This window comes from Plodia interpunctella, chromosome 17, assembly GCF_027563975.2.
Source record: "Plodia interpunctella isolate USDA-ARS_2022_Savannah chromosome 17, ilPloInte3.2, whole genome shotgun sequence".
Taxonomy (NCBI): domain Eukaryota; kingdom Metazoa; phylum Arthropoda; class Insecta; order Lepidoptera; family Pyralidae; genus Plodia; species Plodia interpunctella.
This window is the reverse complement of record NC_071310.1, coordinates 286,994-314,062: the sequence shown is the minus strand read 5'-3', so window position 1 is coordinate 314,062 and position 27,069 is coordinate 286,994. Positions and strand designations below refer to the sequence as shown.

General features: G+C 43.6%; 2 protein-coding genes across 3 annotated transcripts; one reads left to right on the top strand and one right to left on the bottom strand.

Moving 5' to 3' along the window:
* Positions 1 to 97: 97 nt before the first annotated feature.
* SMC2 (Structural maintenance of chromosomes 2) lies at positions 98 to 11,394 on the bottom strand. Its single transcript, XM_053758129.2, has 22 exons — positions 11,082 to 11,394; positions 10,854 to 11,003; positions 10,213 to 10,374; positions 9,775 to 9,885; positions 9,529 to 9,650; positions 8,870 to 9,026; positions 8,205 to 8,396; positions 7,596 to 7,731; positions 7,286 to 7,461; positions 6,989 to 7,172; positions 6,673 to 6,746; positions 6,168 to 6,376; positions 5,489 to 5,648; positions 4,821 to 4,963; positions 4,419 to 4,631; positions 4,071 to 4,299; positions 3,612 to 3,806; positions 3,197 to 3,397; positions 2,734 to 2,949; positions 1,155 to 1,289; positions 612 to 686; positions 98 to 268 (listed from the first exon to the last, which is right to left on the bottom strand). The coding sequence occupies exons 1-22, from the start codon at positions 11,247 to 11,249 to the stop codon at positions 155 to 157; spliced, it is 3,522 nt and encodes a 1,173-aa protein (XP_053614104.1). The 5' UTR covers positions 11,250 to 11,394; the 3' UTR covers positions 98 to 154.
* A 685-nt stretch (positions 11,395 to 12,079) lies between these two features.
* Positions 12,080 to 26,927, top strand: Nup133 (Nucleoporin 133kD). 2 transcript variants are annotated; one of them, XM_053757456.1, is made up of 23 exons: positions 12,080 to 12,282; positions 12,739 to 12,860; positions 13,155 to 13,372; positions 14,024 to 14,128; positions 14,550 to 14,640; positions 14,980 to 15,095; positions 15,505 to 15,679; positions 16,003 to 16,119; positions 16,415 to 16,576; positions 16,771 to 16,997; positions 17,327 to 17,529; positions 17,809 to 17,972; positions 18,566 to 18,696; positions 19,043 to 19,201; positions 19,682 to 19,800; positions 20,255 to 20,403; positions 20,650 to 20,783; positions 21,194 to 21,292; positions 22,035 to 22,178; positions 22,528 to 22,716; positions 23,097 to 23,207; positions 23,642 to 23,744; positions 24,093 to 26,927. In XM_053757456.1, exons 1-23 carry the CDS (start codon positions 12,179 to 12,181, stop codon positions 24,230 to 24,232), a joined length of 3,282 nt encoding a protein of 1,093 aa, XP_053613431.1. In that variant the 5' UTR covers positions 12,080 to 12,178; the 3' UTR covers positions 24,233 to 26,927. The 2 variants fall into 2 exon arrangements, with proteins under 2 accessions (XP_053613431.1, XP_053613430.1); XM_053757455.1 differs by having other exon boundaries at positions 12,081 to 12,282; positions 16,765 to 16,997.
* Positions 26,928 to 27,069: the final 142 nt, after the last annotated feature.

Here is a 27,069-nt window from a genome sequence, read left to right as displayed (position 1 = left end):
ACGTGAGACTTTACGAACCTCATTAAACTGTGGTATCACATATTAGAATCGCATAACAGCCAAGGCACGATATGACGTTCTGATTAAAAGACGTGAATGTTAAAAAATATTGTACTTTATTAACATCACCTTAAGAACTAGAATCGCTCGGCAATCACCGGTGCGAGTTGACAGTGCGCTGGACCGACGACATTCCGTCAACGAACTTAGTGCGGAATAAAACGTTCGCATTATTGAACATCCCATCCTTTAGAGACACTATTATGAACTGAAAAATAAAAATTTTAATCAATTAATGTGTGTTTATCTAAATCTATACTTCTATACTACAAATTTTATAAATAAGAAAACCGATCCGTTTAACCTTGTTCTTCTGAATCATACGTGTTCACATAGAAAACTATTTTGCATTAATATTTTAAATATTTTAATTTTGGAAAAGTTCCACAAAAACTGGAAATCTTTAACATAGGACTTAAATAATACCTTTGAACATTTGATGGCTCTAATTAATAATCAACTTCAAGTATCAAAAGTGTATTGAAGAAGGCACAGAATACTATACCAGGAACTACACAAGAGTTCGGATTGTCGCACAAAAACTAGCTCACCTGTGAATGCCTGAAGTGGTTTTTAAGCATGTTCCCGATGTTCTGTGTGTGCGAGAGGTCCAGCGCGGCGTCTACCTACAATTACATTTGTCCATTTAATATGATATTTAAATAAATTACATGTATTTAAATTTAAATATTGAGATGAAACAATTCAGGACTTGAGCGAGAATCGAACCCTCACCCCTAATCGAGATTACTTAACCACGGAGCAATTGGGACCATGACGGGTGAATCGATGATTAATTCATCTCATTAGTTAAATGTAGTTTGAAAAGCATGCGACATGCATAAACCAATATAAACATTATTGTAACTAGTATACTGCACACTGGTTAACAGTTTAAGTTTACTAGTGTGTATGCGATTACTTTACACTAGACGCGATAGGTATATTATAAATGCGAAAGTTTTTGAGGATATATGTATGTGTACATATGTTTGTTAATCTTTTACGCAAAATCTACTGAACCGATTGTTATGAAATTTGGTACAAGGGTAGAATATAACAAATTAGAAATTTAAAATGTAGATCGATGGTACCTCATCGAGGATGTAGAGCGGCGCCGGCTTGAACAGCAGCATGGCCAGCACCAGCGACAGCGCCACCAGCGAGCGCTGGCCGCCCGACAGCTCCCCCAGGGACTCCTTCCATGTGTCGTTGAAGCCCACTTTCACCTGACAAATTTCAAATCGACCTCAACTGTGATCCTTTACTGTGAATTACTTAACCATGACCACGGTACAACGAACTACTTAGCATAATTTACTAGTTTAAGTAATTTTTGACGTCAATTGATGTATATCATCCTAAATTGAATAAAGAATTTTGAATTTGAATTTGAAAATTTTGAATTTGAATTAGTCTTCTTTGTATTTATGCAGTGAAGACCGAAAAATATGTATACATGAAAAATATGTAGATACAGCCGGGCAGCAGCGTGCTGGAGATGAGAGTGTGGGCACTCACCTCCAGCCCGTCCAGCACACAGCAGCCGGGCGGGGGCGCCAGCCGCGCCTGCGCCCCGGGCAGCAGCGTGCTGGAGATGAGAGTGTGGGCACTCACCTCCAGCCCGTCCAGCACACAGCAGCCGGGCGGGGGCGCCAGCCGCGCCTGCGCCCCGGGCAGCAGCGTGCTGGAGATGAGAGTGTGGGCACTCACCTCCAGCCCGTCCAGCACACAGCAGCCGGGCGGGGGCGCCAGCCGCGCCTGCGCCCCGGGCAGCAGCGTGCTGGAGATGAGAGTGTGGGCACTCACCTCCAGCCCGTCCAGCACACAGCAGCCGGGCGGGGGCGCCAGCCGCGCCTGCGCCCCGGGCAGCAGCGTGCTGGAGATGAGAGTGTGGGCACTCACCTCCAGCCCGTCCAGCACACAGCAGCCGGGCGGGGGCGCCAGCCGCGCCTGCGCCCCGGGCAGCAGCGTGCTGGAGATGAGAGTGTGGGCACTCACCTCCAGCCCGTCCAGCACACAGCAGCCGGGCGGGGGCGCCAGCCGCGCCTGCGCCCCGGGCAGCAGCGTGCTGGAGATGAGAGTGTGGGCACTCACCTCCAGCCCGTCCAGCACACAGCAGCCGGGCGGGGGCGCCAGCCGCGCCTGCGCCCCGGGCAGCAGCGTGCTGGAGATGAGAGTGTGGGCACTCACCTCCAGCCCGTCCAGCACACAGCAGCCGGGCGGGGGCGCCAGCCGCGCCTGCGCCCCGGGCAGCAGCGTGCTGGAGATGAGAGTGTGGGCACTCACCTCCAGCCCGTCCAGCACACAGCAGCCGGGCGGGGGCGCCAGCCGCGCCTGCGCCCCGGGCAGCAGCGTGCTGGAGATGAGAGTGTGGGCACTCACCTCCAGCCCGTCCAGCACACAGCAGCCGGGCGGGGGCGCCAGCCGCGCCTGCGCCCCGGGCAGCAGCGTGCTGGAGATGAGAGTGTGGGCACTCACCTCCAGCCCGTCCAGCACACAGCAGCCGGGCGGGGGCGCCAGCCGCGCCTGCGCCCCGGGCAGCAGCGTGCTGGAGATGAGAGTGTGGGCACTCACCTCCAGCCCGTCCAGCACACAGCAGCCGGGCGGGGGCGCCAGCCGCGCCTGCGCCCCGGGCAGCAGCGTGCTGGAGATGAGAGTGTGGGCACTCACCTCCAGCCCGTCCAGCACACAGCAGCCGGGCGGGGGCGCCAGCCGCGCCTGCGCCCCGGGCAGCAGCGTACTGAAGATGGAGCCGAAGTCGCGGTTGACCTGCTCACTCGCCGCCACCAGCGTCCGCCGCTTCTTCTCGTCCAGCTCCGCCATCACTTGCACCAGCTTCGCGCGGTCCGCTTCCACTATCTTCTTCTTCCTCATCACGTCTTGGTACTGGTTAATAAAATATAGTATTCAATTATGAAGTAACAAATGCTATACACATTAAACATTCAATTGTTATCAGTTGCCGAATTTAAAATTTGATTTAGTCGATTTAACCGGCGCCAAGTTGTCAGTTTAAATCTATGACACTACTGTTCAGCCAAACAACGATTGATGGTGGTTAACTTCGAGTCCCCAGCTTGTCTCCCCGCTCCGTGAGCTGTGAGATCTCAGTGGACAGCCGCTGAGCACTGACCTGTTCCTCCTCCTTGCCCAGCAGTGTGTGCGCTCGAGCGTTGAGTCCCCTCGCCAGCTTGTCTCTCCGCTCCGTGAGCTGTGAGATCCTCTGGCCGGCGACCGAAGCTTGCCGAGTTTCGAAGTCATACAGTCCGCCCGCGCAACCGAAATATTGACGCTCAGAAGATATCCAAGGATGCTCGGTTTCTAGGGATTTTATCTGCGGACGTAAGAATTTAAAATTACGCGAAATTTAGAAAAAGAACTTTTGCTAGGGAAGATTTCACAATACTAACTGTAATTTGTTACGACTTCTCTCCTATTGTATTCCAGTTTAGTGTCGCTGCTACCTCTACCCTCTCTCTCATTTGAGCGTAGTCCCGTTTCCTTCTTCAGCTCAGAACCAATGTGAGATGAGATAGAAATCGACTCACCCTCTTCGCACAATCAGCGGCCTCAGTTTGCAGCTCCTTGATCTTGTAGTCCAGCTCCTTGATGTTGAGCTCGAGGTCCGCGTTGCCCTTGGAGAGCTGTTCCTTCTTCTTCAGCAGCCGCGCGATGTCGCCGCTGCGGCCCGCGATCTCCGCCTTCTGCGTCTTGATGCGCGACTGCATTTCCTTCACTGCTTTCTGTTCATTAACAAAATAACAAAAATAAAATTCGATTCTCATCTTAGCATGCTCCCACTTACATTCGCAGCTGTGAATTTTACAACCCCCACCCCAGGCCGCCTGCCTGACGGCAACTCTCTTTGGGTTGGTTCTATACTAGGGCGGGACCACACGCCACCAAAACGAAATTCCATTGCGAACAAGAAAGTAATTCAAAGAACAAAAGACCTGTTTGCATATCGACTGAAAAAGTCGCTAATAAATAAATAAAAGCAATCTCACGTCAGCGTTAGCATGATCTCCCGCACACAGCTGCAGCGTCTCCTGCAGCGCTGCAGCGCTGTCGGCGGTGTGCTGCAGCGCTGCGCGGCTGCTGGCCACCGCTTGTTCCAGCTCGGCCACTTCCAAACGCAACGTCTCGAACTCTTGTTCGCGTTGCTTCCAAGAATTGCTGTGTTGTTCCGCCTCCTTCTTAGCATTCTTCAGGGCCTCTTCCGCTTTTTTGAACTCTCTATAAAATTAAATCATTTAGTCTCGTGAGGAAGTTCGAATCGGCTATACACATAAATTGGACTATTCCCAACACTCGTGTGCGAAAACCCAACTATACCCATCACTAGCTATACACACCTCTCTCTATGCCCCTTGATATCTTTGACCTTGAGCTCCAACTCCTTAGCCTTGGCGGCGGTCTCCTTCTGCACCAGCTGGTCCGCAGCCACGGTGGCTGTGAGGTCCTGAACTTGCTTCCTCAAGGTCTCGATCTCGCTGTGCAGCTGCGCGTGCGAGGTAGTCGCGATCCGCGCCTTTATTACTTCCAGTTCGTGGCTCACCATCTCGTATCTAGAATAAAGAATGAAATAACTAACAAGTATTTATAAAGAAATAAGTTGACAAAACCAGGACTCGATTGGGAATTGAACCCACAACCCTGTCTATCCGGAACAAAATATAAAAGACCTGGTACTATATTTATGTCAATTAACTTTATTACCCAAAAGCTAGCTACAAGTGATATTCAACAACACTGACTTGTGTTGCATGGCGGTGTATCTCTCGGCCGCTTGCTGCATGCCAGCCAGCTCGGCACTGTCGCGCGACAACTGTTGTTCGGCGGCCGACAACTGTTGTTCCGCCTCACGCAGTTGTTGCAGCTGGACAAGTACTGAGCCTCCCTGGACGTTAAACCATAATTATTAATGTTGTAGGACAATCAACAGCTTTTATTTAAAATGTTATATGTAGTAATAATAAGCCTCGCCGTGCATGACGTCAGTGCATAATTTATCATATCCGTGCTCAATTCGGTCCGTACTTTCGATAAAACTTGATAAAACTAGAAGAATACAGTGTAAAATTATTCAATCAATCAGTCAGTCAGTCAATTTATTAATCAATCAATAAATATATTTACTTGCATAAAATGTAAGTACAATAAGTCATTATCTTCTTTTTCAGATTTATATTTTATGCCGAGACAAGTTTATTTGTTAGACAAATTAAAAACCCCCGACTTTAAATATTAATTTCGCTAAAACTTTTGAACGGCTGAACCGATTTTCGTGAAACATGGCTAAGAACACTCGAGACAAAATTATTTATATGACACAAAAAAAAACTAAACGACAATCGGTCCACCCGTTCGGGAGCGACTATGGAACAGATAGACATCTGCGTCGGGAGGTTGTATCCGTGCGCACCTTGAGCCTCGCGCCGCCGGCGAGCGTGCCGGCGGGGTCGCAGAGATCGCCGTCCCGCGTCACGGCGCGCCGCCGCACCGCGCGGTGGAACGTCACGCGCCGCGCCGTGTCCATGTCGCGGCACACCAGCGTGCCGCCGAACACCCACTCCATCGCGCTTCTACACACAACACACACACACATCACGCTCGAGACAGTCAGTTATAAAATATGTGTGTATTTGTTATAAAATATAGTATCGTTGAGTTAGTATCCCATAAAAGTCTCGAACTTACTTTAGGTCTAGCCCAATCTGTGTGATTTATCCTAATATATTTATTTTTATTATTACCGACACCCCACCACCCTCTCCGAAGTTGCATAGGTGGCGGCAGGACACCCCCATCCCCCGAGTACCGCGAGGCCTTAGGCCGAACTCTATCGCAAGGCCGAGGTGCGTGACGAGGCCGAAGACCAAGCACCCCCAGCACTGTTGCTACATAAATTCTCCTACAAAATAATTCAACCCGACAACAAACATTGTAACTTGAAACTACAGCGACAAGGCAACCACGCGAGTTGCTCGCACCTCGCGCCCCCACAACCTCTACTAAAAAAATATTTCAAAATATAACAGACTTTAAGTATACACTTTAAATAGCATAAAGTTCACAATATCTATAACATCGACCCTATCTACCTGACATGTGGGGGGTAGGAGATAAGGTCAAGCGCGAGCTGCACATTCTCCGGGCCACCGCCGACTTCTTGCGCTAGCCGCAGCGTGTCGGCGTCGATGACGTGGCCGCTGATCTTGTTGAGCGGGATGATGGTAGTCCGCGACTGGAGGTTGCCGCGCTGCAGCAGCAGTTTGCTGGTCACGTCCGTGTCTACTACTACGTTGTATAGCTAGATAGAAAATAAACTACATTAAACATTTAAGAAACTCCCTCCGAAGTTGCTGCATCATCATCTTATATACTAGAAAAGAACTGATTTCGAAACAGCTGAACGCACATTTTCCAAACAGCTAAGACCACTCATTACTAAATTCTCGTTCACATAGAGAAGAACTATATACTAAAACTAAATGGGTTCAGCGGTATGGCTGGTACGATACCACGGCCAGACATATAGATTGTTAAAGTATCGATAGTTCGGCAACAGTAGTCGCCTAAAGTAAATAATAGCTATTGAAAACCTGCCTTCCCGCCAGCAGCAGTCTCCAGCGCCGTGCAGTACACGGGGTCGCGGACGTCGATCAGTCTACACACGGTACCTGTACACAAACACTTATTTCATTTCTGGGAATCGAAATATGTTTCCTAGTAGCGGACTATATTGACTCAGTTAGATTATTGACTTAGTTCAGTTCAGTAACTGAAACGTGGGTTACGCCGAAACCCGAAACTCGAGAATGGTCGAGTTAGGTTGCGGCGCAGAATATTCGAACTCGCAACATTGCAATCTCGTAGACAATCCGTCAATAATGTCGCGTTGTTGCCGCACCGTGCTTCTTACCTGAGACTCTTGAATGATCGAAGTTAGGTTGGGGCGCAGAATACTTGAAATCACAACGTTGCAACTTCGCAGACAATCCATCAACAATGTCGCGTTGTTGCCGCACAGTGCTCTGAAGCGTCCGCACTGATTGCTTCAGTTGGCCGTTTCGGTCTTCACTGAATTTCATTTGGGACAGTTCCGCCTGGAAAAATAAATACATCGTAAATTCTGTTCTTGAAAATGACATTTGAAAATTAAAAAACGATTTCTACCCTCGGAGCCAACGATATAACGGCGACAATCGTGTGTATTCACCTGCAGAGTGTCAACCTGTCGTTGCTGTCGGTCGATGTTCTGCTGGTCTTTCTGGAACTGAGAGCTGCTGGATTTGAACTCTCGTTCTAGAGTTTTCAGTCTATCTTCCGCGTGCTTCTTCTCCATTTGGCTTTGGGAGATTCGAGTCGAGGCCTCTGACGCTTCCGCTTTGGCGGCTGTATAGAAATTATAAAGCTGATTAGATTTTTTTATTTAGAATTATTTACTAAGTATGTACTTTTAAAGACAACTAACTTAACCCGTGAAATCTATTCGGTAAACAAATGGTGCAAGTAATCGTGGCTCTCACCCATGAGCTGGTCCTGCAGCGAGTGCGCGGCGCCCTCGCGGCCCTCGCTCACGGCCAGGAACTGCGCCTGCGCCGCCGCCAGCGCCTGCGCGCTGCGCTCGCTCGCCGACCGCAGCCTCTCGAACGCCGACGACACCTGTCCGACACCATCCACAACACGTCAACGCCAGGGGTACTGCTCACTTTGTTCTCGTTGTAATTTATTCGGTTAATAGTGTTTTATAATTATATTTTTTCTATGAACACTCGATCACAATTATAACATGTTTTTTGTATAGCATAGTTTTTGACTGTGCTTTAACAACAATGATAAGCCCTAAGTCCTAATGACATGATAGGGACTAAGGCTGTTTAAATGAGTTTCTTCCCGCATTTCTTTTCAGCAGCGGTCGTCTCAAAATGCCTGTAGTGTTAACTATCTGAGAAATTACTATCAATTATAAAATTTAAGACGAAAACAGTCGAATTTCTGAATAAATGATTTGATTAAAATAAAAAACATGTTAGGTAGGAACAAAAATAGAAAAATATACAAGAAAAATAATTAACATTCAATAAAAATTGTATCAATCGAATGGCAAGTTTAGAAGTAGCTCGTAGAGTACTGACCTCACCGACAAGCTTGGTCTTGGCAGCCAAGGCCGCCTCGTCGTCAGCCAGCGCACGACGCAGCAGCCGCGCGCGCGCCTCGTGTGACGTCACAGCCTCGCGCGCGCCGCGCAGCGCTGCGCTGCTGCGAGCCTCCGCGCTCTCCAGCGCTAGCAGCTCTGTCTCCAGCTCCTTCAGCACGCTGCCGCTCTCCTGACACGGGAATACATGTGACTAACTCTTTCCGAACGCTATATGCTAAACTAGTTATGTCAATTATAGATGGTAAAACTTTAACAAACTCGTGATCCCGTCATCCTGTCCCATTCAAGAATAAGCCAATCCTCCTGTGTGTGTCGTACGAGGCGACTAAAATACACATAGCCTTGACAACTGGTAGGCAATAATAGAATTCCCGGAAAGAGTTGAGGCGCCGGTCGTAAAACACATCGATGTAAAAAAATAAGTTGAATTTTCAGGCTTATTTTTTACATCAACACTTCACAGCTTCACAACCCCGAATGTAACCGAGAACACGCATGAACAAATTAAAAAATTGGCTTTAATAGCTCAAAAAATAATAATATACGAAAAAAATGGAAAAAATATTTATTACTCATGTTTAAAATCTAAAGTAAAAATGAACTGGCTCAAACAATTGCAAAACTAAACAATGAGAAGCCTACCTCATCCAGCTTCCTATTGAGCTCAGCCACTTGTTCATCCAGATGTCTGGCCTCTCTCTTGTTATTCTCGATCTTATCCTTCTTGCTCTGAATATCGTCCTGGACCTCTATCACCTTCGCCTCCGCTTCTTTTGCATTTTCTTCGGCTGATACGTACCTGAATATCAAATTATTGCATAAGATTACCAATATACATACATCAGACGACAAATGACGTAGGATGTCGGGGTGGATACTTTGACCGCGCCGTGTCGTTCTGTAGCGAAACGGTGCTGGGCTAATGAGTCCATGCAACTCCTAAACACAATCGCCAAAGCAGCCTGTAGAAGATACAGACTAACTACTAATCGGCGATGACCGAGGCTCTGGAGCTGTTTCGTCGTGTTATCACGTCGTGTTAGGAGTCTGTCTATAGCTTCCAGCGCTTCATGCTGTTATCCATTTAAAAAATTAGAGCAATACTCTATAGAGGGCGGACTTGGACTGTGTAAAAGCTCAACAGTTCGCCTGAGGTAAAATAACATCGGACCTTGGAGAGGATGGGTGTCCACATATCCCTTCCATTGGGTCGTGTGGTGGGTCATGATTCTCTGTATCTATCTATAATGAGGGCCAGTGCAGTGTCGGATAATACAAATAGGTGATCGTACACAACTCACTTGTAAGCAATGTAGAGCCGGGTGAGGTTCTCGAGCTCGCGGACCACCTTCTGGTACTCCTGGAACTGCGAGCGCTCGTCCTGCAGCTTCTGCAGCTTCGGGGCTATGTCTTCCCTGATTATCTACACATGTACAATTGAAACATGTTGTATTGAGGGATATACTATAAGCGGCTAGTTTAATATTTTTATAGTTGCAGGTGTCTTTTGCAAATTCTGTCTAAAGTTACAGTAATGGCATACTAACATCATTGAGCTCCCTCAATTTAGCATCCTTCTTCTCAATGGTCTTCTCAGCTGCTTGCTTCTTAGCTTCATACATCCTGGTACCGGCTGCTTCCTCTACCATTGATAATATCTGAAACAATCCACAAACAACAACTTACTACTTAGTTAACTTCAGGGACCGCCATTTTTGTAAATATATGTATATAATTCTTGTTCCTTTCATTTCTAAGTAGTTTGTTATTTTTAACGTAATAACATTACTACAATTAACATGTACTACATGCGAATAAGGGATAAATAACCTTGGGAGCGAAAAGATAGGCAACAACAGCATTTCCAAGGAGTAGCAAGAGGATGGTTGAAAATTTTTTGCCGAAATTTAAGATTGTGAGTTTTATTTTTAAACTGACCCCAAACTTCAGGGCATTAAAGCCCAAATACTGAGAAAGGTAATCACCTCAGGTGGCTTCATGTTGAGCACCTTGGTGATGCGCCCCTGCATGATGAGGAAGTGTGGGTTGTTGACATTGAGCTGCACCGAGCAGAACAGGTCACTCACACGCTTGTTCTGCACATTGATGCCATTGATCAGGTACTTGTTCTTGCCACCCATCACCACCTTAAATTAAAATTATTAACGTTTGAGGTTGCAAGTACACTGCAATTACATCTACCTCCAGTATATGTTTACAATGGGGGCAGATAAGCCAGACGCCCTGTGGAAGCTTTTACCCTTGAGGACCAAAAATGGAATTAAAGCTATAATAATAAAAAAAACCAGACACCCTGTGGTAGTAAGTTACTAATGGGGGTTAGGTTTATCCTCTGACTGTACTTACTTTTTCTGTATGTATGTATATTAATAATAATACCAAAGCTATGCCAGATGTGAAGCAGCCACCCATTAGGAAAGGTATTTTATGAATGTGTATTTTTTAATAAGACAAAAACAATAGAAATTGCAAATAAAATGCAGAAACATGTGCAGACTGAAGAATTTCAATTTCTTTTGGCTGCTGTTAACTACCTGTGTAATTCTTTTTTTGTAAATAATACCGAGATTACTGCAATATTATTACACATAAATGTTTTGTTCACCTGACGAGTCACAGTAATCTCATCATGATTCTCATATCCGATTGGACACTGCCTCTTATCTTTGTTGTCAAACGTGATGCTGACTGTAGCCTTAGTGATCCCAGCTTGTCCATGCTTGTATATCAACTCCTGAAGACTCCCTGCCCGCACCTAAAACAAAGCACTGAGATTTGGCGGCAGAACTTCATAACAAATAATCCACAAATAACTTTCTTTTATGAAACTCACGTTAGACAAATTAGTTATCCCCAAAACAAAACAAATTGAATCCAAGATGTTAGACTTCCCAGTTCCGTTGAGGCCCGTGATAGCGTTGAATTCTGGATCAAAGCCGGTGATTTCAACTCTGTTGCCGTAGGATTTGAAACCGTCCAACACTATAGATTTTATATACATCTTGAAAGCGGTGAATGCATCGAGAAATTATGAAATCTAAATACACACTCCAGAAATAAACATGAAAATAACTAAATAATCTTTAAATATTGAGAAGCGGGAACCGTTGCTGTTCTTCTGTTTGCTTTTATCTAATTAAATGAAATGTCAACCAACCAACTGTCATGTCATATCTCAACGCATTCTCAACGTCATGTCATGGCGTTGGCATTTCGCACACTCTCAATCAATCGCATTGACGATAGTTCGTGATGATGGTAATAAATCGCAACAAAACAACTTTTATTCAAATGCCAATGAACTATTTATGAAGGAAGTTCAGTATGCGGTCCACACTTTTTGTACTTACCTAAAAAGTACAAGTAATGAGGTAAAAGGTGAGGTCCATATAGGTACTATAGTTCGTTTTGAATTTGAACTCATAAATTTGAACTGGGCTCTTAAACATCCTCTTATGTTTATAGAGCCCAGTTCAAATTTTGGTCAGCGTTAAGTGAGGGTGGAAGGGAATGAGTACAACTGTACACGACCTTGAAAGGGATGTGTCGGCGGCGATGAAGCCGTGAGACAAAATCACAAATTTTTGCGAAGCTCTGATTAGCTAATATTTTAAAACCCTGTTTAAAATTCCTCCCCTCATAACAATAGCATAACTTATATTGATTGCGCTATATTACACTCGTGGAAAAAAATAAGTGGACTTTGCTTTTTCCGGAGTAGGTAGGTATACTGTTCCGTACAAATAGACAACGGTAATGTTTTGACGTATTGTCCATGGGACAATGGGAATGTACATCTTCGAGTTAAATTTGTGACAGTGACACTGACCTGTGACAGAAAATCGATTTCTTTCGTTTTTGTTCAATTTTAGTTTGTTGAAGGCGGTTGTTAATTTCATTTTGTTTTTATTTTTATTATTTACTGAGATAATGGATTTCGGTAATACAAGTGGAATACGAAGTCCCTTTTCCCCACGGGTGAGACAAGCTATCACAGGAAGGCGGAACATTGGTTCAGCTAAAAAGAATCCAAGGTACCTTTTCTAACCTACAAACTAATTGTTTATATTATTATAATATTTTTAATAAATGATACTTCTTTATTAGAACTGGTCATGAGATTTACACGGATTAGAGGTAGACCTTTAGTAGATTTTGACCGTAATTATAATGCGTAAGGCAATCAACAGCCGACTAGTATTGGATGCCCTCGTACACCACACCGTACAATGATTGTTGGCTTCTTGTCTCTTCGTCAACCCGGATAATGGCGTATGCAGAACTAATGCCTAATGCGAAGCGGTTCTACTCTATTTTATGGAATTGAGGCACGTTGCGTAGCGTTCGCGTCTACGCATGCGTCAATTCTATAACGCGTACGACGCCATCGGTCTTCAGTACTACTTGTACTTTTCTACTTTTCTATGTATAAGTTTCTTAATACATACATTGAACTTGATTGTATGTGACTAGTTATTTTCCTGTTGCAGCAAATTCCTGCAATCCCAAGATGCCCCAAATGGAGGAGATGTTATCTACAAGACACCATTATGTTCGCTGGAGACTTATGGGATGCCGCTGCCTGTTATGGTCACTGAAACCCTCACATTTGGTATATAACCATTTTGTACTTAAATCCAGCATATTGTCAATAATAATCTTAAAAATTTGACAGGAGTAAAGTTTCAAACTTCTACTACATTAAACTACTATAATTTTGATGATTATATTGCACAAAACATAGCAATTGATAACTACTGATTTTTTTAAAAGAAAGATGATAAAAAAAATAAAAATAATACTATATATAGAAGGAAGAAGGCCTATACCCTGCAGTGGATCATGCAGATGATGATACTTTGAATTCAAATAAAAATTGATAAATGCTATATTTGTTTGTCAATAGCAAGCGGGGATGTGAGTGTCCGATTATCAGCGTGCGGGTGGTGCTGGTTGGTTGTGGGGCGCCGCATCCTGGCCTGGCCTCGGGAACCCATGGCTCCATCTGGATTGTCGTCTCCTTCTGTGGCCGCTCCTGCTGCTGCCCGGGAACTCACTCTGCCACAGACCGATCTAGCTCATAAAGCTGATTTGGTGGTCATTTTTTATGAGGAGGGAGCTCAGGCAAGTAATATTACTCTCTCCACTATCGTTTAAAATAAACGATCCATACAAACTTTCAAATTCAAAATTCTTTATTCAATTTAGGATGATATGCATCACCTATTGACGTCAAAAATTACTTAAACTAAGTCTACTGCTGGCTTCCAAAGGGCAGAAGAAGAAGAAGTGGCGCAACAAACTTCACCGCAGCCTTTTCTCCAAGGACGTCAAGTAACAAATATAGGTCTTATACATATATTAAAAATAAGGAGGACAAATTTACATCATTATTAAAAATGACAAAATTTGAATGAATAAATAAAATAAAAAAAAGTTGTATTTCCAATAAAATTATTAAAAATTGTCACACAAAAAAATATATATAAATAAAAAGCTAAATTTACAAAACATACATAATAATGTCATAAATAAATTACATATGTTATGAGGATACTGCACCATGCTTGGGCCAAACATATGTACACTTTCAACTTTGTTTACAAATCAATTGCACTAGCTATGGTAGATTGTCACCTTAAACCATGTGACAGACATTAATGTCTACAGTAAACCGAGTCTAGCATTTAAGTGGGCGAAGCCGCGGGTAAACAGCTAGTTTTGTTTGCTATGAAATGAAGATGTATGTATGGTAATGTATGGTAACATGTGTAGATGCCGTCGTGTATCGGCGTGTCGCCGGAGGGCACGGCGCGCTACTGGCCGAGCGTGGCGCAGGAGCGCGGCTACGTCGACGTCAGCGCGGAGCTGGCGGGGCAGGTCACTCGTCACACACTAGCTTTATATTTATAATAACTAATTATGCTACCAAAGGCATATAGGCAGAGGCTTGTGGCTTACTTGATGAGAAGTGGTCACCACATTCTATAGACGCCGTAAATAAGTGCTTACTTAGGTTTTATTTACTTAAGTTTTTAAAATACTTTATTACACCAAAAACCAGCTGGTACAGGACATAAGTTCTTACTATTTATTACTGAGGTTGGGAAATGTTTAAATAGAGGATTTCTTATGGTACACATCGTCGAATTCAACTCGATAGCGAGGCGACCGTATGAACATTACGTGGTTTTGAGATATTTTATTTACCGCAATGACAAACCAACAGTGTATACTGAATGGGCAAAATTTATTGCGATAATGTATAACCGGTATTACAATGTTAAAATGGTCTTCGCAGGAGTGCGACAGACTCGGCGAGCGCACGAGCGCGGGGCTGGTGCTGGCCACCACCACCTGCACCGTGGTGCTGCTCGACCCTGTCGTCGTCGGTAAGGACCCGGCCACATTGCTCCGGCCTTCTTCGTTGTTTTGAAAATCCAATGTGTGTCAATATCAGAACCTATGGAAAATTACGAAGCATAACTGAACGGCAACTCGCGATGGAGTAATGGAGTCAAGCCCCTAGACTTTACACTGTAAATTAATTGAATAAATGTGAACACAGCATCAAATTTTATCCAGTAGTTTTTACGTGATGCGAAAACAAACATACAGACAAGTAGATAAAAAAATCTAAAAAAACGGATAAATATTTTTCTTCAATTTCTCCTATGTACAGACATAGTTATGATGTATACATATGTTTTGAATGAAGTGTCGTTCTGCAGAGGGCCGCGCGAGCGTGCAGTGCCGCACGCTGCGGCCGCCGTCGGGCTGGCTGGGCGGGCTGGGCCGCCGCGTGTCGCTGCTGTTCTTCGGCGCCATGCCCGCGCACGCCGACACTGTGAGTGACGCATTCATGTCACACTCTATATACATTCATACTGTTGTTCGACCGCCGCCAGCGTCGACGATGCAGTCAGGGTCAGGGTTGTCGCGAAATATAAAAGACTATAAAGTTGCTGCTCTTGACAGTTTTATGTTTAGAAAAATGTGTTTTTATTTACCGTCACAATTGATTAGCTCGTAGTTTCATAAATATTTTTTTCCTATGAAAATTGTATCGCAAGAAACACTACATCGTGTGACAATGACAAATTCGCATAATAGTCTGTACGCCCATCAAAGTTTATAACCACAAATTATAACTAAGTCAGCAATCATTACAATGTCGCGATATACTTCACATTATATATAGACGTCAAATATTAACTTAAAACTGAGTCGTTATAACGTAACGTTGTCCTCGGCAGAAGTTGGTAGGCGTGGTGGTGCTGGAGTCGGACGCTGAAGGAGCGCCGAGCGTGGCGCTGGTGGCGGGCGGCGGCGGCGGGCCGCTGCTGCAGCTGTGGCGCGGCGCGGAGCTGCACGGACACGCGCTCCGCAGGCAGCTGCACGCGCACGCACACGCGCTCTCCGCCGCGCAAGGTGACGTCACACCGCCAGTTATCTAACATTTTAGGCTCCGCATGCTTTTAAAATTAATTTCTCATATCTGTATTAACATTTTATGTTTCTTACATTGATCATATGAAATATTGTTCAAAAGCATATCATGATTATTGTATGATGATTTTTGAACAAACCAGTCAATTAGTAACTAGCGTATTTGACGTCTCGCTGTGCAAGCAATGCGGCTCATATTATATCGCGTCAGAAATGGCGAGTTTGACATTTAAAATTTGGGCAGAAGGAGAAGCAGCCGATGTACACATCATTGCTACTTTCCAAATGACTTTATTATTGGTCAGGTGACGTGAACAGCGTGGACATAATGGCCCTGGACGTGCGCGCGGCGGGCCCGCACGGGCTGCTGCTGCTGCTGGCGGCTGTCAACGTCAGGGCGCCGGACATGAGATATGCTATAGGTGACATAACATTTTTAAATCACATTTTTCACATATAATGTTTTTATACATTACAGGGTAGACAGGCCGAGAGTTGCGATATGTGTAGGCCTTGTTGATTAATTGAGATGAAGTAGTAAATTGACCACAACCAATGAAAAAGTTCTTTAGTTTATAGCGAAAAGATAATCAAGGTAGGATTATGATGGAAAGGAGTTAAATTTTTAATAAAATAAATCTTTGAGAGCTTTCCTCACTGCCTTCACCGCCGAAGAGCTTGCGCTTGGAATATGTAAACACGTACACGTACTTCCAGCGCACGTGTCCGTGGAAGACCCGACGAACCCCCGCGTGACGTCACTGGTGTCGCTGCGCACGGGCCCGAGCGCGGGCGTCGACCCCGACCTGCTGCCCCGCTTCCTGCCGCTCAACGGCCGCGTGCTGCTCTACTCGACCAACTACGTCGCGCTTGTGTCGAGTGAGTTTCTATCTTGGCTCATTGTAATAAAGTTGAAACTCGAGTGGTCGGGTGCCGACTGACACACTCTTTGTTGATTTATCTACTGTCACAGTGTGATACAGAAGCTTTTTTTTCCACAGTCACTCTTCCTCTGCTTTCGGACTTTTTCTCTGTCATTTGTCAGTTTTCACATCAATCTCTACCAGGTACAGGCGCCAACGACAAGTCAGAATACATCGACGTGTCGTCAGAAAACGACCGCATTCTCGGCGCGGAGCTGTGCGGCAGCTCGCCGCTGGTGTTCAGCAGGAAGCACGGCGTGCTGGCCCTCGTGCTGGACGACAGCGGGCCGCGGGCCCGGCCGGTGGCCGACACGCCGCTGTCCTCCGTGGATATGTATGACGACAGTCTGTCCTTGTATGAGATCGATCCGCACGAGGTGAGTGTCCTAGTTTTGGGTAAACGTGGATAACTGTGATGTCAACTTTTATAAACAGATACTTTCATATTGTAAAGTTTGTGATGTCGCGAAACCCAGAGTAAGGGTAGAAAATAAATTAGTTAAAATTTTAAAGATTCGGTTATGATATCGTAACCGGTTGCGGCCTTGCTTTTTGGATTTTCGTAGCATCTTGAGTCCTCGATAAGTCTATAATTAGTGGACATCTACAGCGGGAGTATGAGATATTTGATCCTGAAGATATTTATATTTCAGTTTTAGGTCAAAATTCAGTCATATCAAAATATAACCTCGTCACTTGTTAAAAGGTGAGCGCGGTGACGACAGACGCGTGCGGGAAACTCAAGACGGCGTTCCTGTTCCATGTGCGGCGCGACAACGAGGCCGCGCGGCGCGCGCTCGCGGAGCTGTGGCCCGCGGCGGGGGAGGGGGAGGAGGGCGGAGAACTCGACGCCACCGTGCTGAAGATCGCCACGGAGATACTGGACGACATACCCGCGGGAGACCCCAGGTGACATTTTTAGCTTCTAGCTTATTTCTTAAACTTTATTGTTCCAGAACACGACTATTTGCGTAATATTATAAATGAAAAAGTCAAAATCGCCCACTTCTACCACACTGCTCCCGCGTATCCGATAAAACGATATTCATGATAAACTTTTCGTCCACTGTAGCCATACTTTACATTGAAAACAAATCGGACTGTACGCTGTCGGCGGATAAGGATTCAGTGGTAAAAAATGAAGTACAAATATAGCGTTAGTGATGGTAAATGTTATCTATTGAACAGATGGAAACAACGCGTGACCGGGCAGTCGGCCAACATAGCGCTGGGCAGCTCCGCGGCGCTGGAGACGGCGGCGCAGCTGCGCGACAAGCAGCGCGCCTTCTCGCTCTTCGTGGAGTTCCTGCGCGGCGCCGGGCTCGGCGGCGGCTGGCGGCGGCCCGCTGATGGTCACTACTACGTTTTCCATATTCAAATTGCATTGAAATCTCGATTTTTGAAGCGATACTGGCTTGAAGAAGTTTAGCTTCACTCTCCGTGTCGAGCGGTCGTTAACTCATTGCACAGTTTTTATTTTCTCCTGTGCTTATCTGCGATCAGCTGTGTACAACGCTTTAAGCAGATGTGATGTAGTCAGTTAAATATTGTCGAGTGTGTACTCCAGCGAAGACCTCTACTCCCACTTTTACTTTATGTAATGTTCCTCAGTTTCTCAGGAACTTATTATATCGTTCCTCTTCAGTCGCTTTCCATAAGCAGGTGTTATTAACCTGACAGTCAGGCAGTCAGTTTATTGGGATGAACCTCTAATCTCCCCCGAAGACTCTCTCTGTAATCACAAAATGAAATTTAATTCGTTTGTGGTAAACGGGCCGACCCTTCATTTAAAGACTATAAATAGCCGCTATTATTATTAAGCTTGCCGTCGTATTTTTTCTAATAAAGTGTGTGTGCTATCACTGGTGTCAGATTTTATTCAAGCCGCTTAAAGGCCTCTGACATGACTTTAACAACTATCTAACAACATCGGATTGTTTGTCAGACATGGACGAGTCGGTGATCAGCACAGAGTCTGCGCTGTGCCGGCTGTCGGAGAAGCTGGCCGCGGCCGCGGCGCTGAGGCGGCTGCACCGCGGCTCGGCCGCGCAGTTGATCGATGCCGCCATTTACCAGGTTTGTGCCCAATATTCCATATGAAGTCCGGTAAAAATACGTATTCAGCGAGATCTAAAGTTATAGTGTTTGTTTTTAAAATTTTCAACAATCATTTCGATTTAGCATGTTTTTCGCAGGAAAAATCTTTCTACGCATCGATTCGTATCAATTTGTACAAACAAATTTAATATGTTTCGTACTTGAATGTATTGTTGTGACAGTGGTGGGCAAACCTAATAAATTTAATAAAAATAACACAATATTGTTTGTTTTGTTTTTCGAATGTGATAAATAGACTGACAGTTCTTTGTATGCGCATACGCTTCTAAGGTGTTATAGTTGTCAATGCTGTGTTCCTGCGCAGGTGGTGTGCGGAGAGTCTGCGGGCGAAGAAGATCCAGAGACGGAAGCGGCGCTGGCTTCGGGCGCGCTGACGCCGGCCGACGTCTGTTACCGCCGCGTGTCCAAGATTGAACGCGTGTTGCGGGCCCTGGCTAAGGCGAACAGCTTGGATATCATCACGGTGAGCGGGGTTCTTATATGTATACACGTTGCAGGTATGTGGAAGGCCGCATTGTCCCCAGCTGATGTTACGGGGATTACCGACGGGACGGGAAGGCTTTAGAAATGTTTCGGGCTGCCGTCACGGCAGCCAGAAATACATACACGGCATTTTGTATGTTTAAATAAGCACGAACTTTGTTCATAGGAACTTATTGATTTTCGTTATTAAATAAATGTTTCTTTCGATAATCGAAATAGTATGTAATATATTGTTGAAAAGGTGAAATAATTATGTATAGACGTAGGTATTATGTGAGTCGCTTTCCCGTGACCAAAACAATGTCATCTGACCAGCAGCTGGTGGTTTACCAACGGGTCTCTGTCCCTGTCTCCGCCATCAATTCGCCATTGCTATGGTTCATCGATGGTCTTCTCTTGTCAAATGCCTATTTTACTTGCGAGTATCACTGTCCGTAATAAAGAATATGTTTGCGTCCAGACGGTGCTGACGGAAATGCAAGCCGCGCGCGCCGCGTGGCCGCAGCCGCAGCAGCAGCACTCGGCCGTCGCACTGACTCTGCTGCCCGCGCTGCTGGACCTGCACAAGCGGACTTTCACGTGAGTCTATCGGGATCCTTTGTTTAATTACATTTTTCCTTATATACTTGGGCATGATCATGTTGAAATTTTACAGTTCTTTTGCATAACATTTTCGCACTGTGTTTGTCTTGCATAATTCGTTTTTGGCTAATTGGTTTTTACATATTATTTAATCCATGGCCATGCGGCCAAGTGAGCGTTCTCACATTCTTCACGGCAAGTGAAATAAAACGGTGTTTTTTTTATTTTATTTTCGCGCTTTGAACCATGAAGTAGTATGGCTGAACTATATGCCTACATACTAATCCGAACCTTCTTTATGTAATGTAGCTGCGCGGTCGATTTGTATGGGACAACAACAATATTTTATTATATAATCTTTGAATACCTCCAAACTAACATTGTACACATAAAATACTGCGAATATTTTGTGTTAAAAAGCCACGTTGTATATCCATCCATATATGTATAGACAATACCTGGGCAACTGCAAAGACGCCACGTCGCGCGCGGCGCTGCTGCAGGCGGCGGCGGCGCTGGCGGAGCTGCTGCTGAGCGCGGCCTGCGCGCTGCCGGCGTCGCGTCGCGCTCGCGTGCGCGCTCTGCTCATACAGCCCTTCCGTGAGTCTCACCACTGCTTGGGTTCCCGAAGGACGCCACGAACAAGGTGGCGGGATGGTCGGACAGGTTTCGACGTGGTTGGCGACAAATGACTCAGAATAGAGACCTTGGAAGACAGACGGGCACACAAAAAAAAGTTTTTGAACTTAACTCTTTACTCATACATACAGACGCAGGGGGACTTATGTAAGGGGAATATGTAAGGATGAGACGTGCGTCCCGGTTAACATATGAACTCGTTTCCAGTGGAGGAAGGTCAGATCTCACGCGCGGCCGCCCTGGCAGAAAAGTTCCAACATCTGGAGCTGCTCATCGAGATATGTATCTCCAGCGACGACTCCGATAGACTGTACGCTTACATCGACAAGTACATCAACGAGGTAAACATTCGGTTATTCATCATATTTTTTTTTGGAGCAACAACAAAGCATTTGGTTGTGAAACTCGTTTTTTCGGAGACAAAAATCATAGAAATTGTAGTAACTTGTATGTATGTTGTGTTATAAATGTATTTCGTCATCAAAAAACGACAGCATTCCCAAGAAAGTTGATTTCAGGTAGGCGGTCTATGGCATGGTTATAAAATCACAGTCAAATGTCGCTGACAGTATAGCGTATTGACCAATACGCTTACGCGACCGATTTCGCTAAGGTGGGAGATATGTAATAGTAATTGATTAATATATTTTTATTTGAATTATAAATGAACGTTAAGAGGCTGAGGAAGAAACAGGATAAACACTCAGATGAGAGAGAAAGAGTGAAAATATGTGTGTCTGTCCTCCCTCAGGGCATGTGCGAGAAAGCGTTCGCGTGGCTGTGCTCGCGCTCCGGGAGACTCCGCGCGCTGCTGCTGCGGCGGCTGGGGCGCAGGTATCCGGAGCGGCTGGTCAGTGATACACATATACACTTATTCATATTCACTTGTTATCCTTACATATTATTAAACAAAGTCCTCTACCGCGTCTGTCTGTCTGTTCGCGATAAACTCAAAAACTACTGCACGGATTTTCATGCGATTTTCACCAATAGACAATGTTAATCCTGAGGAAGGTTTATGTGTATAATTTATCATGTTTTTACCCGAGCGAAGCCGGGACGGGCCGCTAGTTATACATATTTACTTGTCATGGAAGCACAGTTAGCAGGATTGCCCACAAAATAATAAGGAACAAATTATGACAACGCCATACTGATGACTAAACGCAACGGTACTAGTCCCTGCGTCGGGAACAGTTGCAACACTACAGACCGCGGCACTGGCGGACCTCCGACGTGACATTGTTGCACATCCGACCTGGCGCGAAGATCTTCCTCGGACATTATATCTTCGCTCCAATAAAATACATTGTAATGCTGCTCCTCCTTGATTCTGTCAGAAGGGGCAATACCTATGCGTGCCAATGTTTTGACAGCTAAAGACACCGAGTGTGTGGTGGAGAAATGTTCTCCAATAAGAAAGCTACCATTGGACTATGAGCCAAAATTTTATATCTTGCAATGATGAAACGACAGGAGAGGATTTAAGTTTAATGTATCTTTTAAGTGATTATTAATAGAATTGAAATAAAATTGTTTTTTTTTAATGTTTTTATTGTATTATTCGGTTTAATTGTATATTTTCAACTCAGGTGAGCTGGCTGTCAGCAGCGCCGCAGCCGCCGCGGCCGGCGCTGCTGGCGCTGCAGCAGCTGGCGCGCGGCCGACACCGGCTCGCGGCCGAGGCCTATGCGGCGCTCGCGCATGACGAGACCGACTCCAACAACAGGATGGCTGTGAGTTTGTTACTTATTACATTCACTATCATTCCTTACACAATACATTCTTGCGCAGATCTGCGCATCAGCACTCGACGAGCGTCGAGTTTAGCGTTGGTAATGCAATGGCTAAGATAGTCTGTGATCGAAAGGTCCCAGGTTCTAATCCTACTTGTGTCACGTGTTTGTAGACTAATCTCACGCATTATTATATTATAGCTTTTATAAACAACCGTCTGCTTCTGGTGCTGTGAGAAAACCTGCAAACTGATTGACAGTTTAATAATGTTTATCTGATGTTCTAGACGCAGTGGGTAGTAATAGTACTATTAAAAATGGCATATACTCATTTTAATTTTTCTTCCAGACGATGGCGTCCCTTGCTAAACTGTGCCTCGTAGCGTCAGACGAAGATCAACCGACTGAACTTTGGAATAAGATCGAGAGTCGCCTGGCACTGAGCGAACAACATACAGCATTACCACGTGACATTAGAGTACATAATGGACTGGATTCTGAAGATACCAGAGTATTACCACCTGAGGATTTAGTGCAGGTATTGTCAAACGACTTAAATTTAGCTAAAAAAATATTAAAGTTAGATTTCAAACCTGTAGAATGAAATCGGATATGAAACTGGAACTTAATATAGACCTACATACAGAAAAGCTCGGCCAATGAGAATTTATTAGACTAGCGTCCGAACTGAATTTAACTCAAACGTTGCCACATATTTTTAAACTAGCTTTTGACTAGCAATATTTTATTTTTTCCATCCGTTCACTCTCCTCTACTCTTCCTCGAGAAAATACGGAAATGTTATGTATGAAAAAGTCGCGATACTAAATTGCAACCATTTACTATATACATAACTTTTTAATTTGAAGACGTGGAAATATCGTGATCCATATATAAAAGAGCATCCGTTCGTGTCAGATGTACATCGACAGCGAGAGCCAGCTGCTGTCGGAGTACGACTACAAGAAGGCGCTCGACCTCACCGACTACATCACCGACGTGGAGCGCCGGGACGAGTTGCGGTTGAAGGCGAGTCCCAACATCTATATACAATACATTGTATAGAATTTCCGTGGTAACACCGATCTGTCAATCATAATCTGACACTTGGAGCATAAACTCTTTAAATTTATTATAAAGCTGCTCTCATACAGGCAGCAGGCGGGCGGTTCTAATATTATAATCTAATTACTATATAGAATAAAACAAAGTCGCTTCCAGCTCTGTCTGTCCCTATGTGTCTTTAGATTTGTAAAACTACACAACAGATTTTGATGCGGGTTTTATAAAATAGATAGTGTGATTCTTGAGAAAGGTTTAGGTGAATGATTTATTAAGGTTTTACCCGAGCAAAGCTGGGACACGCCGCTAGTTTTCAATATTTCAAATTTTAATTTTTATTCCCATAAGAGGGAAGCTTGTCTGTCTGTCTGTCTGTCTGTCTGAGCGTGCCGCGTGCGCAGGTGTGGAGCGCGAGCGCACGCGCGGCGCGCGAGGCGCTCAGCGCGCGCGCGCAGCCCCGCGACCTCACCTTCTTCCGGCTCGCGGACCTCGCGCGGGCCATGGGTGAGTGCTGCTGTGCTTCACGTGCTTCACGTGCACTACAACTCGAACCATTTCATCCACTATTTCATCGATTAAACCTTCACAGGCATTCTTCCATTATTTACTATAATTACGATCCGGTTTAAACCTTTCAAACTGAAACTGAACAGGACCACACTCTCATCAATTTTTACAGACGACTGGTAATTAATTCCCCTATTACGTAAGATAGAGGATCTTACATAATATAACATTAAGTTTGGTTACCAAAGTGGACGTATAAAATTTGACGTTGTCAACATTATTACATTCCTACCGAATACTACACAAACATCCCAGTCGGTTTGTATATTGTTGGGTTGTGTGCAGGCAGCGACCTGGAAGTGCTGTTGCCGCCGGTGGAGGACATCCTCGCGGCGCCGGAGCTGCAGCACCTCAGCGCCGACCCGCGCTTTTGCTACATCATGAAGTACGGCTACGAGTGTCTGCGCAACACTGACGCTGACTAGCCGCACCCGTTTCACCTCGTCTCTCAATCGCCATTCACCGTGAATGGAGATCAAGAGATGTCTGTCAGAAGTGGGATGTAAGGGGTACCGACGCTGGTATAGCTACTTTTTGTTATTACTAATTTCGATGACTTTTAATACTACATTATCAGGAGTATTCGATATTTGTTACGTTTAATTTTGCTTATTTATGAAAATGGTACCTACTTAAATTTAATTCGGGATTTTTTGCTTCACAATTTCTCAATACGCTTTAAAAAGCTATGTTTTAATATGTTCACTTCTGTTGTTGACGTTTCTTTGAATGTAATTTAAAAATGATTATAATAATATCTTAAAGGATCACTTACAAGAAACAATCTGCCGGCATCATTTCTAGATGCACATATTATTATTCATTAAAAAAATTCACTGAATTTTCCAACATGTCCTTTAATTCAACTACATTTAGTTTTCAATATATGCATTAAATTTGAAAGTCCGTTGTTCAATAATTAATGAAAGTAGACAAAAGTAAGTACACTGTTTTTATAAAAAAGTCATAAATGAAAAAAAAAATTAGGACTTAAGGTTAAGGGTAAGTTAATTTAAGATACCAATTTTGATGGGTTTTTAAGATCAACCTAATGTTGATGTGTTATTTTCTCTAAATAAATTATAACGATAGACTCGAAGATTTTATCATTTATTTTATTTTTATATATTCAAGCAGAACATAATCTTAATACCAAGTCTAAAATGCGTTACAAAAACACAATATAGGTTCTGAATTGAACTAAAATATTTATACCTACTTATATAATTTTAAAGTCTGATGTTATCGACCAGAATCTCATTTCAATTTTAATTTGAAGAAAATAATACATGAACATATTACTCACCATTCGATATGTTAGTCAGACTGATTTAGACGTAAGTTTTAGCTCTAAGCTTTAGCGTGTAAGCTAGGTCTTATTTATAACCTCAATGGAAAGAAAAATGAAAGTTTAACAAACGTCGTGCCAGCTGACTTGTAAACATAGATTTAAGATTCTATTTCGCCAAAAACTGAAGCAAAATGTATCCAGTCGCAACGCAAATTTGAACTTTATTAATCGATGTGATGTTTCTTTTTTTCATTGAATACTAAAAAATAAAATTCAATATATATAAACAACAACTAGTTATTACAGTTTTATTGAGTTAATTGTGATTATTGGGTCCCATGACGTCCCGTATTACGTCATGGTGTTCATGGAGTCGAAATAACACCGTTTTTGGTGTCCGGTCAAAAATTATCCATATTTAGTGTAAAGTGTTTGACCTTCGTGGTATAGTGGTCAAAAGGTCTAAGCGCGGGCAGGCTATTGTACTAAACAATTTTCAGTATTTATGTGACAAACGTTTCTGTTACGTAATAATATTAAATATTATCATTTGTCCGCGGCTCCGCCTGCGTGCATTTCCCACGGGGACAATTATTTTTATTCCGATATGTCCTCAGTATTTCAAACTTCGTATTGTACGCAAAATTTCTAAAAGATTTCTTGAGCATATAAAGCGTCAAGAGTAAACAAACTTTCGCATTTATAATATTAGTTAGGATATTTCATAACACACACCTACAACATAAATGATTGAAGTTCAATTTATGTTGTAGAATATGTATATAACTCGTGCACATCTTTTATGAAGAACTCTTTATTGTCGATAAAATGTGCTGATAACACTTCTCCTTCTTCGAGTCGACCAGCCTAATGGTGCCGTAACACTGTTTTCTAGTCACGTGGTAAAACAGATGTATCGTTTTCTAGTGAGCGAGCGAGATGACAATGTTGACGTAAAACGACAGAATACGTACGTAAATCCCAGGACGTTACCAGAAAAGGATTCAGTCCTTTACTCCAGTCTCATTCCGTTTACTTCCAAAAACCTGGGAAGATTATCATTTTGGTTTTTGGCATTTTATTCGTAAAATTATGATATACGTCTTCAATTTTAAAAATATGTATTATTTTCTTTCACGGCGGGTTATTTTAACCACTTTACCAATTCACGTGTTGACTACTACTAAGTCATTATTTTTTTAGGTTTCCTTTGATTTTACTAATCATGTTTGTAAAAGATATTTAATCCATATGATTGACCCTATCGATTAATGTAATATAATACAGGTTGTTTCTCAAAACATAGTCCTGTATTTTTACGATATCAATCATTAAGGTAAATCATAAGGATCAAATATTCTCTTATAAATATTGTTAATTAAATGGAAGGAATTAATAGAAAATCTTAAGTTTGTATTACAGAACCATTCACACCAATGATCAAATTGGCCGAAACTGCATTACAGTAATTATGTTATTGCTTTTCTGTGATTTAAAATAATGTTTTGTGAATTCTGAATAAAAATTTTGAAACGATTAAATCGTTTCTGCCTCTAGCTTTTTGGGAAGAAGCGGGAAGATTGGAATTTTACCCGGTTAAAACTCAGAAAATTTTCAGACCGCCCAACATTTTTTTTCGGTTCCAAAAGTAGTTTTTATATTTTTTATAAATTAATTTCTTAAGTTAGCCCATAGGGCACTTTATATGTGTTAATAATTCATCTTATTGTGTATTCGTATTTGTTGCTGTGTTTTGTGTTAACCGTATGTAATCGTAAAGTCATTTGAATGCCATTGTTTTGTTTAATAAATTCATTATTATTTTGTAATTAGTTTTTTTATTCACACTTCATTGTATAGTTTTAGCTAGACGGCAAACTATTTATTTACTTTATTAAGTAAGACTTAACTTCGGCAGAAATAAATAGTTCGCCATACACAATCCCTTGGATTGGCTCTTCCTGTGGGATG

Excerpts from the sequence above, each read along its gene's own strand:
- SMC2 (XM_053758129.2), bottom strand. The coding sequence starts at position 11,249 with ATGTATATAAAATCTATAGTGTTGGACGGTTTCAAATCCTACGGCAAC. Across the intron at positions 4,964-5,488 it reads CCGGCGGCGCGAGGCTCAAG|GGAGGCTCAGTACTTGTCCA; the intron begins GTGCGCACGGAT and ends TTTAACGTCCAG. Across the intron at positions 269-611 it reads ACCACTTCAGGCATTCACAG|TTCATAATAGTGTCTCTAAA; the intron begins GTGAGCTAGTTT and ends TTTATTTTTCAG.
- Nup133 (XM_053757455.1), top strand. The coding sequence starts at position 12,179 with ATGGATTTCGGTAATACAAGTGGAATACGAAGTCCCTTTTCCCCACGG. Across the intron at positions 16,998-17,326 it reads ATGAGATCGATCCGCACGAG|GTGAGCGCGGTGACGACAGA; the intron begins GTGAGTGTCCTA and ends ACTTGTTAAAAG. Across the intron at positions 17,973-18,565 it reads CTGGCGGCGGCCCGCTGATG|ACATGGACGAGTCGGTGATC; the intron begins GTCACTACTACG and ends ATTGTTTGTCAG.